This window comes from Phocoena phocoena, chromosome 11, assembly GCF_963924675.1.
Source record: "Phocoena phocoena chromosome 11, mPhoPho1.1, whole genome shotgun sequence".
Classification (NCBI taxonomy): domain Eukaryota; kingdom Metazoa; phylum Chordata; class Mammalia; order Artiodactyla; family Phocoenidae; genus Phocoena; species Phocoena phocoena.
This window is the reverse complement of record NC_089229.1, coordinates 51,290,100-51,306,657: the sequence shown is the minus strand read 5'-3', so window position 1 is coordinate 51,306,657 and position 16,558 is coordinate 51,290,100. Positions and strand designations below refer to the sequence as shown.

Below are 16,558 nucleotides of genomic sequence, written 5' to 3'. Positions count from 1 at the left end.
TGTGTCTATTTAAAAAAAAAAGTGTTATCTCTAAATGGTTTGGAAGATTGAGGATTCTGAGTAGCCAGGGTTCTATTGTTTCTTATAACAAATAAAGAAAGATCTCTGCTTAATAAAAGAGATGCCCGATTCTGCAATTTGGCCAATTGATTTTGAGAAGTAAATGACTGATTGATCATTCATTCAGCAAACATTAGTTGAGCATAAACTGGGTGCCAGGTATAGAACTTTATTGTAGACATTTAAATTAGTGGTTTCCAAATGCTAGTCCATGATGAAGTGTCTTCTTTTCATAAAGAAATGAGAAAAATAGCAACAATGAAATGTTTTCCCACAAAACTTAAATATATTATTCAAAAGTATATGTTCTTTATCTTGAGATTGCTTTCTGAGTTCTTGGTGTTAATATAATTTTCTTTTCTGATATTGTGGTGAGATTAGGGTTTGGCACTTTTTGTTTTTATTTTGTCCTTACCTGACAAAATTCAAATTTGTCAACTGTTGGCTGGCCCTTGCAGTCTGGGGGGGACATTTTACTAGCTGGTGGAAAACCACTGATGTAGACATTCTTTTGGCATTTATCGGAAAGGGATTTGACCTTTAGGTGGTTTGACCCTTTAAATCCACTAGCACAATCAGCTCATTTATTCTTGAGCTAATTATCAACTTTGTAAGTTCCCTGCTTCACTGTTTATATCATCTCTCTCTGGCAGTTGATTGTTCAACTGCAAGGAAAGAAGTGAAAGGAAATAAAAATAAACCCAAACCCAAAAGCTAACAAACTAAAGTTAGTCAAATTCTGGATGTCAGAGTTCTAGGGGTTAAAAAAGATGGAGAAGTAAAAGTTTTTGACCAAAATAGGGCATTTGAATTATCTAGATCTGAAGTCAGATTGCACTTTCAACTTCCCACCTCTTCACAGAAACTGCTGATTCCTATGAAGGAACCAACTGGTTTTAATTTAGATTCTTACATTTAAGCACCATTAACAGTTGAGATGGCAGAGATAGCAGGGTGGGAAATGATGATCCAGAACACTCATTTCCATAGAATCAGTTATTTATATAGTCATTCTTTCACTCAATAAATGAATGGCTGTTAGGTGCCAGGTATTGGGATACAAAGATGAAAAAGACACTGTCCCTATGCCTAAGAGGTTTATAATCTAGAAGAGGGAGACAGAGATGTAAGCAAATCAGTGCCTTGAAAATTGTTGTAGGGGCTATGACATCATGCTTTGTGCCTCACTAGGGGCCCAAATGGGAGAAGTTAGGAGTGGTGGGAGTTGGGAGTGGTGAAAGGACAGTAAGGATATGGAATGAGGAAAGATGTGGAGGTGGAAATAGGAAACAGCAGACCTATTTGGGGGACGTTATGAGTATATTGGTATAGCAGGAGCATGGGGTGGGTTGGAATGTGGAGGTATGGCAAGAGAAAGTGGTGAAGAGTTAGGTAGCAGCTAGATATAGAACTTTAGTTGCTTTGTTCAGGAATTTGGATGTTATCCAAAGGATTCACCAGAATGTGTTCTGTGGGATGGCGATAGGAAAGGAAGGGGTTTTGTAAGGTCAAAACCATTTGAGAGGCACCAGTTGAGAGAAAGTTAAGCAGGTGCACTTTATTGTAAAGCCTCTCAGACCCTTTATATTGTTTGAAGGGGTATTGCCTGTTTCACAGAACATGGTTTGGGAAACCCTGCAATATGCAATGGGGAATCATTAAAAAATTTAAGCAGAAAATTATAGACAATTATGTAATCTAATTCTGTTCTCAACACATAGTGTAATACTGCTCATTAGGTATTGTTCAACCCACATTTTTTAACACCAAATAACTTCCAAGTGACGTGCTAGATGTTCTGGGAGATTAGAAAGACGTGTAAATTGTGTCTGGCATTAAAAAAAATATTGGTTTTCTATAAATGTTATTCATCGGTGCAATTATTTGAGTCAAAAGCAATACAAAAGTGAAGAAGTTGAGGACAAACTTGAGGAATTATAGATTTTCTGGGTGGCTTTTGCTCAGTGCTGATTTCTAGCGGGTGTTTAATGCTAATTCTTTTCCCAAAGATTGTCACCACTTAGAAGAATGTGCTTCTTTTGCCTCTTTTTGGACTTAGGATTGTTTCTGGCTTGGGTCCTCATCCAGGCAGCTCAGGGAGCACAATGGGAAAAAAGCTGCCTAATTGAAACTCAGATTCTTTTGCAGGGAGAGTGGGCGGAGTAGCTGTTGGTTTGTTTGACTCTCAAAAGTACCGTATCATCAACATATTGAAGCTTTGGTAGGTGCAAGTGGACTCAATTCTAGGCATCTTTAGGTTATATATCCTAAAGATGTATCCAAGGCGTTTAGAGAAACGATTTGAAGGTGGAAGGGAAAGAGGAGCTGCACGTGGTGGGACAGAAAGATTAAATCTATCAGCCACATTGTCTATTAGGAGAACATAGAATCAGAGTGTCTAGAGTGGATTGGTAACAACCTCAGGCTTTTCATTGCCAATTGTGTAGTGGTCAAGAGCACTGGTCCTGGAACTATAACAGATGGCTTGGGTTCAAATCTGTTAAATCTTTCCGTCCAGTTACTTAAGGGCTGTGCTTCTTACCAGCCGTTAAAATCTTATGTAGATTACTTAACCTCCCTACGCCTCAATCTCTACATCTAAAAATGGGAAAATGATAATATGTACCTTATAAGTTCCTGATGATTAAAAGAGCTAATAAATATGAAGTGCTTAGAATGGTGTCTGCCATATGGCAAGGGTTTCATCGACTTTTATCCTGAGGAGATCTTTATCCTACCATGGAAATCAATCCAAGAGTAGTACGTTTTCTGGCCTAAATAGGATTCTATGTTTGCAGAATGGCCTGCTAACCCTAAATAGGATTGGGTATAAATGGACTGTTAGAAATTTCCGATTCATATAATTCTGAAATAAAGCAAATATTTGTATATTTAAATAATAGTAAGAGCTAATGTTTGTGAGCATATACTATGTGCCAGGAGTTATTTCAAGCACTTTTTACCAATTAACTTATTTAATTGTTATTTTTGAGTTGAGGAAGCTAAGGCACTGAGAGGGTAAGCAACTTTTCCAAGGTAATACAACTCCTTAGGAGCCGGCCAAGGATTCAAACTCAGGTAGTCTGATCTCATAGATCACACCCATCCATTGTGATATATCTTTCATCTAAATGTATTCTGCATTTTAGATTGGTTTGTCAGTGTTTGATTTCATTTATTGCAAACATAAACTAAGAAAAACTAAGTGGGGACTTCCCTGGTGGCCAGTGGTAAAGAATCCGCCTTGCAACGCAGGGGATGCAGGTTCGATCCCTGGTCAGGGAACTAAGATCCCACAATGCCGCGGGGCAACTGAGCCCGTGTGCCATAGCTGTTGAGCTCACGCGCCTCAACTAGAGAGCCTGCGTGCCACAGCTACAGAGCCCATGTGCCCTGGAGCTGGTGCACCACAACAAAAGATCCCGCATGCCTCAACAAAGATCCTGCGAGCTGCAACTAAGACCCTATGCAGCCAAAAATAAAATTAAAAAATAACTAAATATTTTTTTTAAAAAAAAAGAAAGAAAAACTAAGTGGAAGAACATTAGTTAAAAATTAAATTTGTTAAAAAAAATTAAATTTGTTAAATCATTTCAGCATAAAAATATTCATTTTTCTGTTCTAAAGAACAGTTGCTCCTGGTGTCACATGTTAGAGCCATATTAACTATGATCCTTTTGTGGAATATAACTATGAGTTTGATTTCACCAAGGCATCCAGATGCATGTATCCATTCTTTAGAACTGTTTTTCACTTTCCACCTCAGCTACATTTTTTCAGGGTAGTGTGTACGTAATGTCACTTTATGTGCATTTTTGCAAAATTAGCTACTTTTTCAGTTATCCTTGCAAACATTAAAATAATTAGGGTTATATCAAATCCTAACCTGTGAAATGCATGCTTTGTAGGATTTGACAATGGAGAGCACTGTGATAAATTGTACTTTTGCATTCTTCAGTGTAAAAAAGGTTAGATAGCTCTAAAAGTAAACACATTGTTGCTCTACTTTGTTGGTGCTAATGTAGCTGGGTTCACTTTTAAAGAAAACTGGGCAAAACTAATTTGCCACTAGATGGAGCCCTGGCTATTTGGGTAGAAATAAATGCAACCGGCAGAACATTAAATCACTCCGTCATATCATGCTGGAGGGCCCCCTGGTATTTGAGGCCCTCAGCTTTTCATTGTAGAATGCATCTTTGTTCTTTGCCTGACCTGCAGAGTGACATCACTCCCTTTCTTCCTGTGCGCCGGCTTTGACACAAGCCAGATGGCCGTGGCCATCGGTAGGCGCGCAGGCCGCCTGGTACAGCAGTTGATGAAACAGGATAGGAAGACGTTTTATAGTCAGCTGCAGGAGCACAATGAGGCTGCAGCTTTGCTAAGTAATTACATTTACCGTGCGTACTTTATTCCTCACAGAGAAGGTCACAAGGAAAAAAATACATTTTTATTTATAGTGTTGTGAGGTATAGACCTTTGATCTTTTATTAGTCAGTAGTCTGCTCCAAAGGAATGCTCTCTTTTCCCTGCTCTGCAGTCACTCGTGAAAAATGACATGTTTATTTATGTTTAATGGTTCTTTCAGGCTGTGCATTGTGATACTTACCTTCCCTCTTCCTCCCTTTTGTCTCCAGTTAGTAACACAAAAATGTTTTAGTTTTGTAGTGAGTTTAGTTTGGAGAAATCAGAGTTCAGGCATGTTAATACAAGCAGATTTGTGTCAGATATACTCCAGAATGATTTGGTAAAATATATTACTGTTTATTATGTGTTTGTTCTTCGAGGAGGTCAGAAGACACCAGGAACAGACTTTTGTTTTTGGGGGGTGGGGTGAGGGATGAGGGTCAGGAAATGAACGAGACGTTAAATTTATATCCATTTTTGGACACTTAGTAGTTAAGGTCACTTATAATGCTAATTCAAAATGAAATATTAGAAGTTACTGTTAATTTAGTATCTTCCACCTTCATTAGAAGTTAATCTTTACCAACTGAAAGATTGTACAAAACTTTAAAGAAAATCCTAGTTGAACTTTTCTTTAAAGTTTAACATTCACACAGTTTTGAGATCCTTCCACATGATTCATTTCCAAAAGCTTTAAAAAATATTTTTACCTTTTTTAAGGCTAGATTTTGAACATTATTTACAGAATTGATCTAGAAATTATAAATCATAAAATCAAATGAAAATTCATGGTTGATATGCCTTCTTCAAACTTAACACTATTTATAAAGTGAAGCCTCCTAGTTGTCCTTAGGTTATTTGACTCTATTTTTTTTAAATATGAAACTCTAACAAAAGAAATCTCTTAATCTTACAGTATTTTGCAATCTTCTCCAGGGAGGGAGATTTGCAAATAATTGCTGGAAGAAGGCAGCGTGGTATGAGGAGAGAGCGGGACTTTGTAGTTGTATAGAACAAGGTTTTCTAATTTTTTTCCACTGGCTATTTGCTTTGTGCCCTTGGACCTTTGAGCCTTGGCTTCCTCACATGTGTATTGGGTGATAAAACCTACCTTCTAGCTTTATTGTAAGAATTAAATGACGTAATATATTTATATTTGGCCCTAGACAGTTCCTGTCACTTGTTAGGAACTCAGTAAATGTTAATTCCTTTCAACTGTTTTAAACTTCGTCTCTTTTCTCAACCTCTTGCAAAATGTGTTCACAGATTACACTGCTATTATATAGTGTGTATTTTATTCATAAGATATAAATAAGCCTGGGTTGAAAGTAAGCCCACCATATGAAAAATAGGCATTTGAAATTTATTAGCACTGTGTGTGTGTTCAGTTCCAGATAAAACCGTAACCATCAATTGTGCAGTGAATGTGTTTAACATTTGTGATGTTTTAATTTGTTTTTGTTTTCTTTTTTTGTCTTACTCAGCTCTTGCCACTGTTCTTTGCCTCTCGTTTTGTTGGTGAAGATATCACAGTGATGTCTGCATTCAACCTGCTGCATTTGGTGACAAAGAGCCAGCCAGTAGCCCTGCGAGCCTGTGGGCTTCCCTCAGGTTGCTGCTTCTTGTACTATACTTAGTAAGGGCACTGGTCCGGGTGGGGGAGTGTTTCTGTTGCAGGAAATGATACACCATAATGCTTTGCTGAATTTCGTTTTCTTTTACTTGGGCCCTAATTTGAAGCCGGAAATTGGTTATAAATCACCACTCTACTTTGAGTAACATTCATTTCCACAGTCCTTACAACCCCTGGAAACATTGTCCAGTTTCCTTGCTCAGTATATAATTGTCACTAATATTTCATGATATCTTCTCGTTCTTTAACGCACACTACAATCTGAAAATCGTAATGTTCACAAGAGGTTGGCAGCCTTGATAAGAAACTGCTCCAAATCACACAAAATAGAACATTCATCTCGTTAAAGGATAATGAAAATGCTTTTCATTCCACATGTGGTCATTCCTTTAGAAAGAAAAAATTAAAATGAGCAACTTTAGTGTAATAAAGTTAGTTATTATAAAGAAAACATGTTCTATTTAACAATGACCAAATAAAGAGAACTAATATAGCATGTGTTCACTGGTTCTTAAATTAGAGCCACCACCCTTTTTAAAAGTGGGAGTTTAAGCATTTAAACAACTGAGACATAAAAGTCCAAAATTTTATTATGTGCTTATTTCATGTTTAATATTTTAATTTTATTATGAAAATCACTATGGCCAGATATAGTCTGTGAACATTATTGTCAATATTATTTATATTTTCTTTTAGTATACCTATCTCTATTACTATACTGTATAAAGAATTTAATTCCAACTCATTAAATATTCATTGAATATTAACTATGAGTGCCAGACATTGTGTGAAGCAGTGAGGATACAATGATAAACAAGATCAAGCCAATTTCTTTAACAAGCACAAGATGGAGTTGGAACTGTGTGAAGACCATTGAACCATATGGTGATGATAAGACTAGACTAAAAGTATTTATGCCTGGGATGTTAGGGGAATCCAGAGGATGCTTCTAGCTCTTTGCTTAGGGGAAGAGACTTTGGAAGGGAGGGAAGGTCTCTGAAGTTTAAGGAGGGCTTCATGGAGGATATAGTGCTTGAGTTAGCCAGATGTCCAAGGAGAGGGAAGGACATTTCTAATATATGAAGTAGTGTGGGAAAAACATGAAGACCTGAAAGAGCAAGGTATGTTCAGAGAAATGCAGGTTACTTAATATGGCTAGCTTGGGTAGGTGAGGGCAAGTAGAAGAGGTAAGGAAGGTAGCCAAATCATGAAGTGCCTTATATGCCTTATATTTTAAAAAATTTAAGTCTTGGGGAAGGGAGGAAGGGGGAGTAAAATGACTTGATTTGCATTTTATAAGGATTATTGATTTAGTATGATGGAAGGTTCAGTGCTAGTTCCAGATATTTCTATGAGAAGGTGGAGATGGCAACTTAATTAAAAGGCTTAATTAGAAGGATAAGGTTTTTGTCTTGAAGCCGTACTTGAATAGTAAATGCGCTATTTTTTTAAAAAAATAGATTTTATGTCTATTTGTGGTGACTTGAGAGGCCAATGAAGCTTAATGCATGGGGTCCACAACCACTCTTCCTGACACTTTCGCTTCCCCTACCCCGCCATGCCCCTGCATGCCACCATTGAGTATGCTGGAGGAGCTTGAGGCTGGAGGGACTCATGAGGTACTGAGAGCCTTAACAATGATCATTACAGTAGGTTTGGGAAGAAGGGGATAGATAAGACAGAAATTCAAGTTGTAGGACTGACAAGGTTTATTTGTTGAATTGTATATAAGCTTGAGGGAGAGCATCAACCAATGTAGTTCCTGTGCCATGTGGAACTTTTCCATAACGATATACTACATATAATAATTGTAGTATGAAAGTTATTTAACTGATACATAACCATGTTTTCCACTGGAAAAAAAAAAAACCCAAGATATGAGAGCACTAGCATAGTTCTTGTAACATGAGTTTGTCATACACCAAGGAGGCTAAGTATTTACAGAAGCTTATTAATTAACATGGTATCCCTCAATATATGACAACTGTGGGAATAAAGTGTTTCATAATGAAATTGTTTAATCAAAATATGTGTCTTTAAATTTTGATATCAAATGATTCAAAGATAAATTCAACAAAGCTGGTAATGTTTAAGAAGTAACCATTATAGTACAGTGCTTGAGCACACAAATTCTGGAATCTGACTGGATCTGAATTCCAGCTTTGCCACTTAACTGGCTGTGTGCCTTGGCTTCCTTGTTCGTAAAATGGGGATAATAATAGTACTTACCTGAAAGGGCTGCTGTGAGAATGAAATAGGTTAGGATGTGGAAAGCGCTTAGAACAGTGGCTGGCATGTAGTAAGCACTATATATAAATGTTCACTAGTTCACTGTAGACATCTGTATCAATATACATACATATATATTTTGTATTTTTCTAGTACAATAGACTTTTAAAAACATTTAAATATGTCCCATCTTTCATTTAACTATTTTTACTTTAATCGGAACCACAAATGCACTTTATGTTTGAGAAATAACCATCTCAATCTGTTGTTTTGATCTCTTTATTTTACTTATACATCCTGCTGAACCAGATTCAAGTCCTATAAACATACAACACATTTCTTTTATTCTTACTATCCAGTACTGATGGAAGCTCAGAGAGACTCGGTCTTTCTTACTTAGGGCTTGTAAACCCATTTTATTTTGATAAATGATTTGACTAAAATAGTATTCCATAATTTCTTAGCCATTCAAGCACCCGGTATTTTTTAAAGTGTTATGAGACTCAGTCTTCCAGTGTCCACGTATTTTATAACTTTGATGTTAGCAAAATCTTTGTTACCATCTATTTCTCTGACAGAATTTTACTCGTAGAAACATAAATATGTTGAAGAAATTGCTAAGTTTAACAATAATGTGAAACAAACTATTTAAATTTTGAAAAATGAAATGGAAATGGAAATTCTGGTCTTTATCATTTTATACAAGTAGAAAGGGAAGAGGTCAAAATTGGAGATATAGGAAATTAAGGTAAAAGTTTGACGTCTTGCTTTAATTTACTGTTCCCTGGTCAAAACCCTTTGCAACAAAAATCTCTGTAAATCAAAAAGATTTCTGCTCCCTAGCCAGTACCCTACTAATTGTAGTTTTTATTCAATATGAAATAATTCCAGAACTGAAAAATAATTGGAACAGGCTCTTAAAGTTGATTATAACTGGATTGACCTATATGAAGGCCATATTCCAGAAGGCTGACCTATCATTTTTCAGCTTCGACTTCCTTTTCTTCTTATTTTTAAATAAGGCATAATTTCAATTTAGAGCTTATTAAGTGCATCTGAGTTATGGTTTGCTCATGTTTGTAATTAAAGGTAATTTTTTTTTCTCTCAGAGCTCTTCTTAATTTCCTATAGCAGTTTCTTTTATGTATTAAAAAGAGCACTGGAATAGGAGTCAGAAAACTAACCACAGCTTTGTCATTAACTTGTGAGACCTTGAACGTATCAGTAAACCTCTCCAGATCTCAGTCTCTTTATTTTTCAAATGAGGAATTTAAATTAGATAATCTATTCAGTTCTGAAATTCTGCGATTTTATGAACTGTCATTGTTTTTACTTTGGCTTTGGGTTAGTCAAATCTTAAAACTCAGTACTAATTAATGGCTGGGAATTTATAGAAAAATCTGCTTGGTTGTGGTGGGAGGACAGAAATATTTTCCATGTTTGAACATTAGAATTCCTTGCATCTAAATCAAGACTGAAGCATTATCTTAGGAGGGATTAGAAAGCACAATTTTATACATAGTTTCACTGCTTGATAGAAATGAAGTCTAATTGTAGGTTAGACTAGATATCATGGTAGCTTTCAGCCAAGTGAGAGTATTTGTCTAAATAGTACTAATTACAGTGATAAATTGTGCTTTTCTCTAACATCATACACATAATATGTGGTTGTTACTCTTGACTTTAGTGGCATATTTAACAGTCTCCATGAATTGAAGAGCCACTCGGCAGTTTATGCAGCTTGTAAAGATATTATGTCATAATATTCCAATGCAGAAATTAGAAGTCTTAAAGACAGAAATTTTGCAAATGGTGTTTGCAAGTCATAGACTATCATCTGTGTAAGTACAGCTCTCTAAGAATCAGGGGCTTGTGGCTCCAGAGCTTAGCACAGTGCCTGGCACTTAATAAATATTTGTTAAATAAATGAATAAACATTTGGAAAGTTTACATGTAGGTGAAGTGATAGCTATAACAGACAGTGCAAATTTATTTGAGGCTCTTTTGGGTCTCAAATAAATCTAATGAGGACGTTAAATTAAAGTTCATAGTTTGGTTGCCTTTTGAATATATTGTAAAAAAACTTTCTCTTTTCTCACTTTATTGCATTAATACAATATGGTAGATTTCTCAGGTATAAATCACATTGTAGCTAAACAAATAACAACAACAGCACACAAAAAAAATGGTAACACAGATTCAAAGTATATTATCCAAACTTGCTTTTACTTTTTCTCTCAAACAATTTGAGTTTTGGTGATAAACTGTTTGAGGAAGGGAATAAGTACATATTACACTTACCATGAGAACTAAGAACTCTGGTTCTTTTGATTGATTTTCTCTGGAGCAAATTAATATTGTTTGCTGTGCTTTAAGTTCTGCATTTGTAAAGAGGAAATACAGATAAGCACCAGAGCAATATCCATAAACAAGGAATACTACTATTCAAGTTTGAGCTGGCAATATTTCATTAATAGCATCTGACATTGTATTTACCTTAAAGAAAATTGAAGTCATTGGTGTGTTGTTCACTTACTGAATAGATTAACTTTCTATATTAGTTTTAATTTTTAACCATTTTGCGTCCTGAAAACACGAACCATTTCCATGTTTTTTTGTGGGTTTTTTTGATAAAAGTTATGGCTTTTCTCCTCCAGAAAATACATATGTGCACCTATACAATTTTTCATATAATTTCAAGATTTTTTATTAGATATTCTGATACTCATAAGAGAGGTCTCTTTGACCACAGATTCAGAGCCTGCCTTCTAAACACAAAACAATATAAAAACTCTAGTCAGAATGTATAATTTCCGATTTCTGTATTGATATCACCAATGAAATTCTCTCCCATGAGTTCAGTTTAATGCCTTCTATTCTCCAACTTCACCATTCTTACATGTTCATCTTACCTAACTTATTTATTTACATTGAAAGTGCTTTGGGGGAGTTTTTTTTTTAAGAAACAAATTTTTTTTAAAACAATAGACATTCAAATTTCAACTCCCCTAATTCACAAAATAATTTGCAATTAATTGATTGAACGGTATCTACTTTTCCCAGTAGATGGCACTAGATTTACATTCTTTTACCGCATGAAAGGTTATTGATATCATTAGCACATAGGTGCATTGTGAAAACTTAAAAGTATGTAAAGAATATTCAGTTAAGAACACATGGATTTACAACCACAAATTTTTCTGCTTAGATGATGTTCAAACAGTATTTGTAGAGTGCAAAACCTTTTTCCATTTTCAACAGGATTCCAACTCCCTTGTGCTTGGACATCTCATCGAAATTGTCTATCATGTGTAGACTTTCTGTAAACTAAAACACGTTTTCATAAATTAACTTATCTTGTATCCAAATAGCTGATTTAACAGTAATTTATAGTTTTATATGTAGCTAAATTTTCTTCAGCAGACCACCCAAGAATTAAAGAAAATTTCACATTTTGTTTTGCTATGTTTTGAATTTTTATAGAATCTTGAAAATGTTATGAGTTTAACATGTTGACTGTTAAGCATGAATCCTTTTCTGCATGATAGAAATGCTTGATAGAAGTGCTAAGAAAAATTATATGTAAAATGTTGATTAATGAGTACTCTAATGCAGCTATATTCTTTTCTAAAACAAAATGTTTTAGTAGCTCCGTGATATAACAAAGTATTAGTTGATGCTGAAAAGTTGCTGTACAGCATATGATTATTAGATGAGTTTTAAAAGTCGTTTGTGCACAAGGCTAAATTGCTATAGTATGATAAATACATCTGTATGAATAAGGTGTTGGGCATATGGTTTGTTAAATGTGGATTTTGTTAATTTTTTCTTAAATATAGAATAAATTCTTCACATACATTAATAATTATAAAATACATAGCAAAATCTAGTAGCAACAGAGATAAAATGGGCATGAACAAAAAATAAATTTTAATTTTGTTTGAGAAATTCTCTAATTAACGACTAAAGAATATAAAATATTATCAGTTCTGAAAACAAATTATAATTCTACAGAGTTAGTTTATCTAGACAATATGCACTTTTGGGGAATCATATAAGTAGAATTATTAGAAGTTTATTTATCTAAACATGTTCACAGTAATTTACCTGACAGATCATAGAAGGATTTATTAAAACGAGCCATCTTTTGCTCTTAACAAACACGTGTTTAATGAAGGAGTGGAACGTGAATGAGAGTTCACAAAGAGTCACTAATATTGAGGCTAAATACTTGATGAGTATTCATTGTCAGTCTTTTCTAGCTTATAGCTTCATCCCAAACATTTTATTTAGAGACTGAATTTCTTATGGCCGCTTTTGCTAGATACATTTAATTGAAAATGCTTTGAATAGATTTCACCGAGATGCAGTGGCAGATTATTTCTAATTATTTTTGTGTCTTTGCATTTGAAATCAACCATCTGAAAATTTAAAATCCCCATTTTATTTATTTTAATTACCTCGTTTTTCTCTCTCTTTTTTACATTTAGTATATTTGCACTTGTATTAGTCACTTAAAAATGCATGTTATAAAAATATACCATGGGGACTTCCCTGGGGGTCCAGTGGTTAAGACTCCATACTTCCACTGTAGGGGGTGCAGGTTCAATCCCTGGTCGGAAAACTAAGATCCTGTATGCTGTGTGCACAGCCAAAATACATGTGTGTGTGTGTGTGTGTGTGTGTGTGTGTGTGTGTGTGTATACATATATATATGTATATATATATACACACACCATGTGATGACAAAGATATCCGTTATTTAGGTGATTTTTAAGAGCTACACATTTATAGAATTTAAATTTACTTAGTTACTACTATGGTAAGCATTTCCTTCAACACTAGATATATTTATTGTATTCAACCACGTAATTGCAAGTGAAGAATGGACTGCTAATCTAACTCGCTAGATTACTTAAATTTTAAGCAAGCAAAGATAATCTAAAATTCTATAGCTATAGTTTTTAAGATTTTGTTTTGTTACAGAAATGCATGTTCGCTCATAGAATATGCTCTTCGTGGCATATTCCATTTTGATTAATAGTTTAATATTTCTTGTGCAAATTTTAAATAACATCACAGCAAGTTTCAGAGCTTGCTGTCCTGTTACTGGTATTGATGAAGAAAGAGACTGGAAGCATAATCTGCATTTACTAGTTTGTTTTTACCACCAACTTGCTTTCTGGCCCCAGAATCTGTTTTGTGCCCTTTATTCCTATTCCTCATCTGTAAACTTAGAATGAAATACACTCTTGTCAAATCGTTCACTGATAGATATTACCCTCAAGTGTTAACAGTATCTGACATTTCCCAGAAATTTATTCTGTGCTACTTTAATCCCTGTCTGTAAGGGAGAATAAACTGGAAAAATATAAAAAGTCAGGGGTGGAACATCAAATAAGTCTGGGAATGCTGATAGGTTTGATCATCAAAATCTATTTCTATTACAGGAAAACCCTTGGTTCCTGCAAAGTGAGCTACAGAAAGGTAGAGATTTTTTTGTCTGTTTAGTTGACTACTCCATCTTTGCAACTAGAATTATGTCTATCACATAATAGGTGTTCAATAAGTATTTGTTGAATGAATGAATGGTGATGAACAAGTAGCAGCATCTTATGTATCAGAATAATGCCACGTAGTAAGTAATGTGATCTCTGTTCTTAAGGAATGCACATTCTGAGAAAGATGGCCACTCTGGGTCCAAATTTTGTTATCTATAGAATGGAGGGAGTTACATACTTCGTGTTTTTCATTTCCTCCTTTGCTTTACTATTGGAGGAAGGAGTAGAAGAAGTAAGAAGCATCGTGCTTCTTTCTGCCCAGAATGGCTGACTAGCTTCTTGGATTAGGATTTGAAGTAATGACAGTCCTCCTGGAGGATATTGAAGGAACGCGTAGATGTAATTATAATTAGCAGGAGGTAGTAGGAGGGGAGGATGGTGGTGTAGGGGTGAGAACAGGCTGTGGGCACATGGGTTAGTGAAAGATGGGCATGTTAATGTACAACAAAGCATTGGTTCAAGAGAGAAATATATTGAATGAGAGAATTAAATGAGGAAAGCTGCAAATGAGGAGCTTGCTCTCATTAACCAGGTGTGTGACCAGGTCACATAACTTCTTTGAGCCTTGGTTTCCTCATGAGGGCTTTGGACTAGAAGATCATCAGTTCCCAAATTATGAACACTCATTCTACTAATACCCTGTAAAACTGATCCCGTCATCAAATGGAGAAACTTTGCATACTACCATGTTTTATAAATTCTAAGATGAGCTGTTTTTACATTTCATCATCTTGGTAATGAGGATGCAGCTTAAAAATTATTTTGATAAGAAAGTATTGTGTCATGGTTTGATTGACAACTCTTTTTTACTTTTCTGGTGGAGCATAAAATAATGGTGCGTCAAAATACCACATGTTCAATAATGCACATCAGCCTAAGAAAGTCTGTAAGAAGTCTTTATTAGGAAACCCATGTAACCTAGATTTTCCTGATCTGGTTTGACTATAGAAACTTCTCCTCACCCCTCAAGAGGAACTACTTGTGAACATTGTTTTCAGAGCCAGTGTTTCACAGGATATGTTTTGGGGAATGCTGGATTAGGTAATCTCATAGTCTTAAATCCAGAGAATTAATGGAATATTAGTCATAATAAAATATTTGAAAGTGGAACTCTAGAGAGGTAATAAAGGATTCAAAGTAGTAATAAAGAAAAAACTTTAATCCATCATTTATTTTTTTTAATTTCACTGGTTTATTAAGCAAATATTACTGTTGCAGTTTTTAAACTAAATTCTAAGAAACATAGCCAGAGCCATCATTTAGAAAACATCTTTTAGGAAGAAAATTTAAATAGTAATAATTAAAATGGAGAGTTGAATAAATATTTAAATACAACATACACTTATTTAGGGCCTACTCTTCTTAGGGCACAGTGCGAGGTGCTGGGGATGCAAAGATGACCGAAATTATCCCCCAGTCCCTCAAGGATATATTGAATAATTCAGAAGTCTTATGCCTTTTCTCTAGTTATCTGGCTGATAAAGAAAACTGTAAATTTTTTGAATTTTTTTTTCTCCAGAATCTCTTGGATTTTCGGGAATGTATAGCTAGACTCAGATTTAGCTGTCCACTGAGTGGCAGTTGCAGACATATTTTCTGCCCATCGAGCTTAGTTAATTTAGATTTTAAATTGGATTTGGGTGATAATGTAATTTTAGAAATTTACAAAGCTGAGCTCTTAGACAACATAAGTTTTATTTTCTTTCTAACAAAAGCATACTTGATGTTACATGGAAATAAAATTCTGCATGGTAATCTAAGAGGGGGCTCCTTTCCTTCCTTTTTGTGGGTGGTTACCTCTCATCTCCTCAGTCTGTGCTCCCAAAGCGGTGAGGGAGGATGGGAGAGAGAACTATTTTTTGCAGGTCTTTTTGATTGCATGTGAAATGTAGAATGGAAATGAGCCTGTCTGTTTTTAAATTTTTTTTTCTGTACTGGCTATGATGTTCTAGTGAAGACCCATACTGGAAAAAAAATTAAAAACAGGGAATCCCCTAACTTCGTCAGACATTTCACATGCAATCAGATAGACTTGAAGTTAAGTAACTTTCTCTTCCACTGTTGTCACTTGATGAATGCAGTGCCTTTAAAACTTCTCTTTTTACTCATATGCTTTGCAAGTAAGAAAATGCTTTTTTGGATCAAGACATATTTTAAATATTTCCCTAAACTCTAGTCTTTATGGTCCACATTAATACAAAAGTCATTGCTCTTGTATTTGCATTACATTTTGAAGTACTGATGAGTACTCTTTAGTTTTATTTGCTACCCTTAGAGAATGCTGATAAAATGACTATCACGCATGTATTCAACAATTAAAAATTTGTAACCCACAAGTAAAAGAAATGTAAAATGTGGTTTCTGTCTTACAGAGTTCATTCAGATGAGTGTCTCATCGGATGAATGTAGTGGTAAAGCTCTCTGTTGTCAACTCTCAAGAAAATCATGCAGCCTTACAGATTACTTAATATCAAAGGCTAGAATTTAAAATCATATTAATAGACTTTAGATACTGTGGCAAATACATTTACTCCCATTGACTTACAGTGAGAAAACATTGGCATATTTCCCCTTTAATTTTAAAACTGCCTTATTTCTCAGCTGCCCAATTTTCCCTCTTCCAAATCAGAATCTACATTTTATCTTGGCTATTTTGCTTTGTTCAATTAGC

General features: G+C 34.9%; 1 protein-coding gene across 2 annotated transcripts in view; it reads left to right on the top strand.

The window, feature by feature from the left end:
* Positions 1–16,558, top strand: part of MSRB3 (methionine sulfoxide reductase B3) — a 162,597-nt gene that overhangs the window by 25,660 nt on the left and 120,379 nt on the right. The window contains exon 1 of one of the 2 annotated variants that reach the window (XM_065887645.1): positions 6,000–6,075. The exons of the other annotated variant lie outside the window; for it this stretch is intronic. Coding sequence (XP_065743717.1) covers positions 6,000–6,075 — 76 coding nt within the window. Of the gene's footprint in view, positions 1–5,999; positions 6,076–16,558 lie in introns of those variants that run through there. 2 annotated transcript variants of the gene reach the window in all.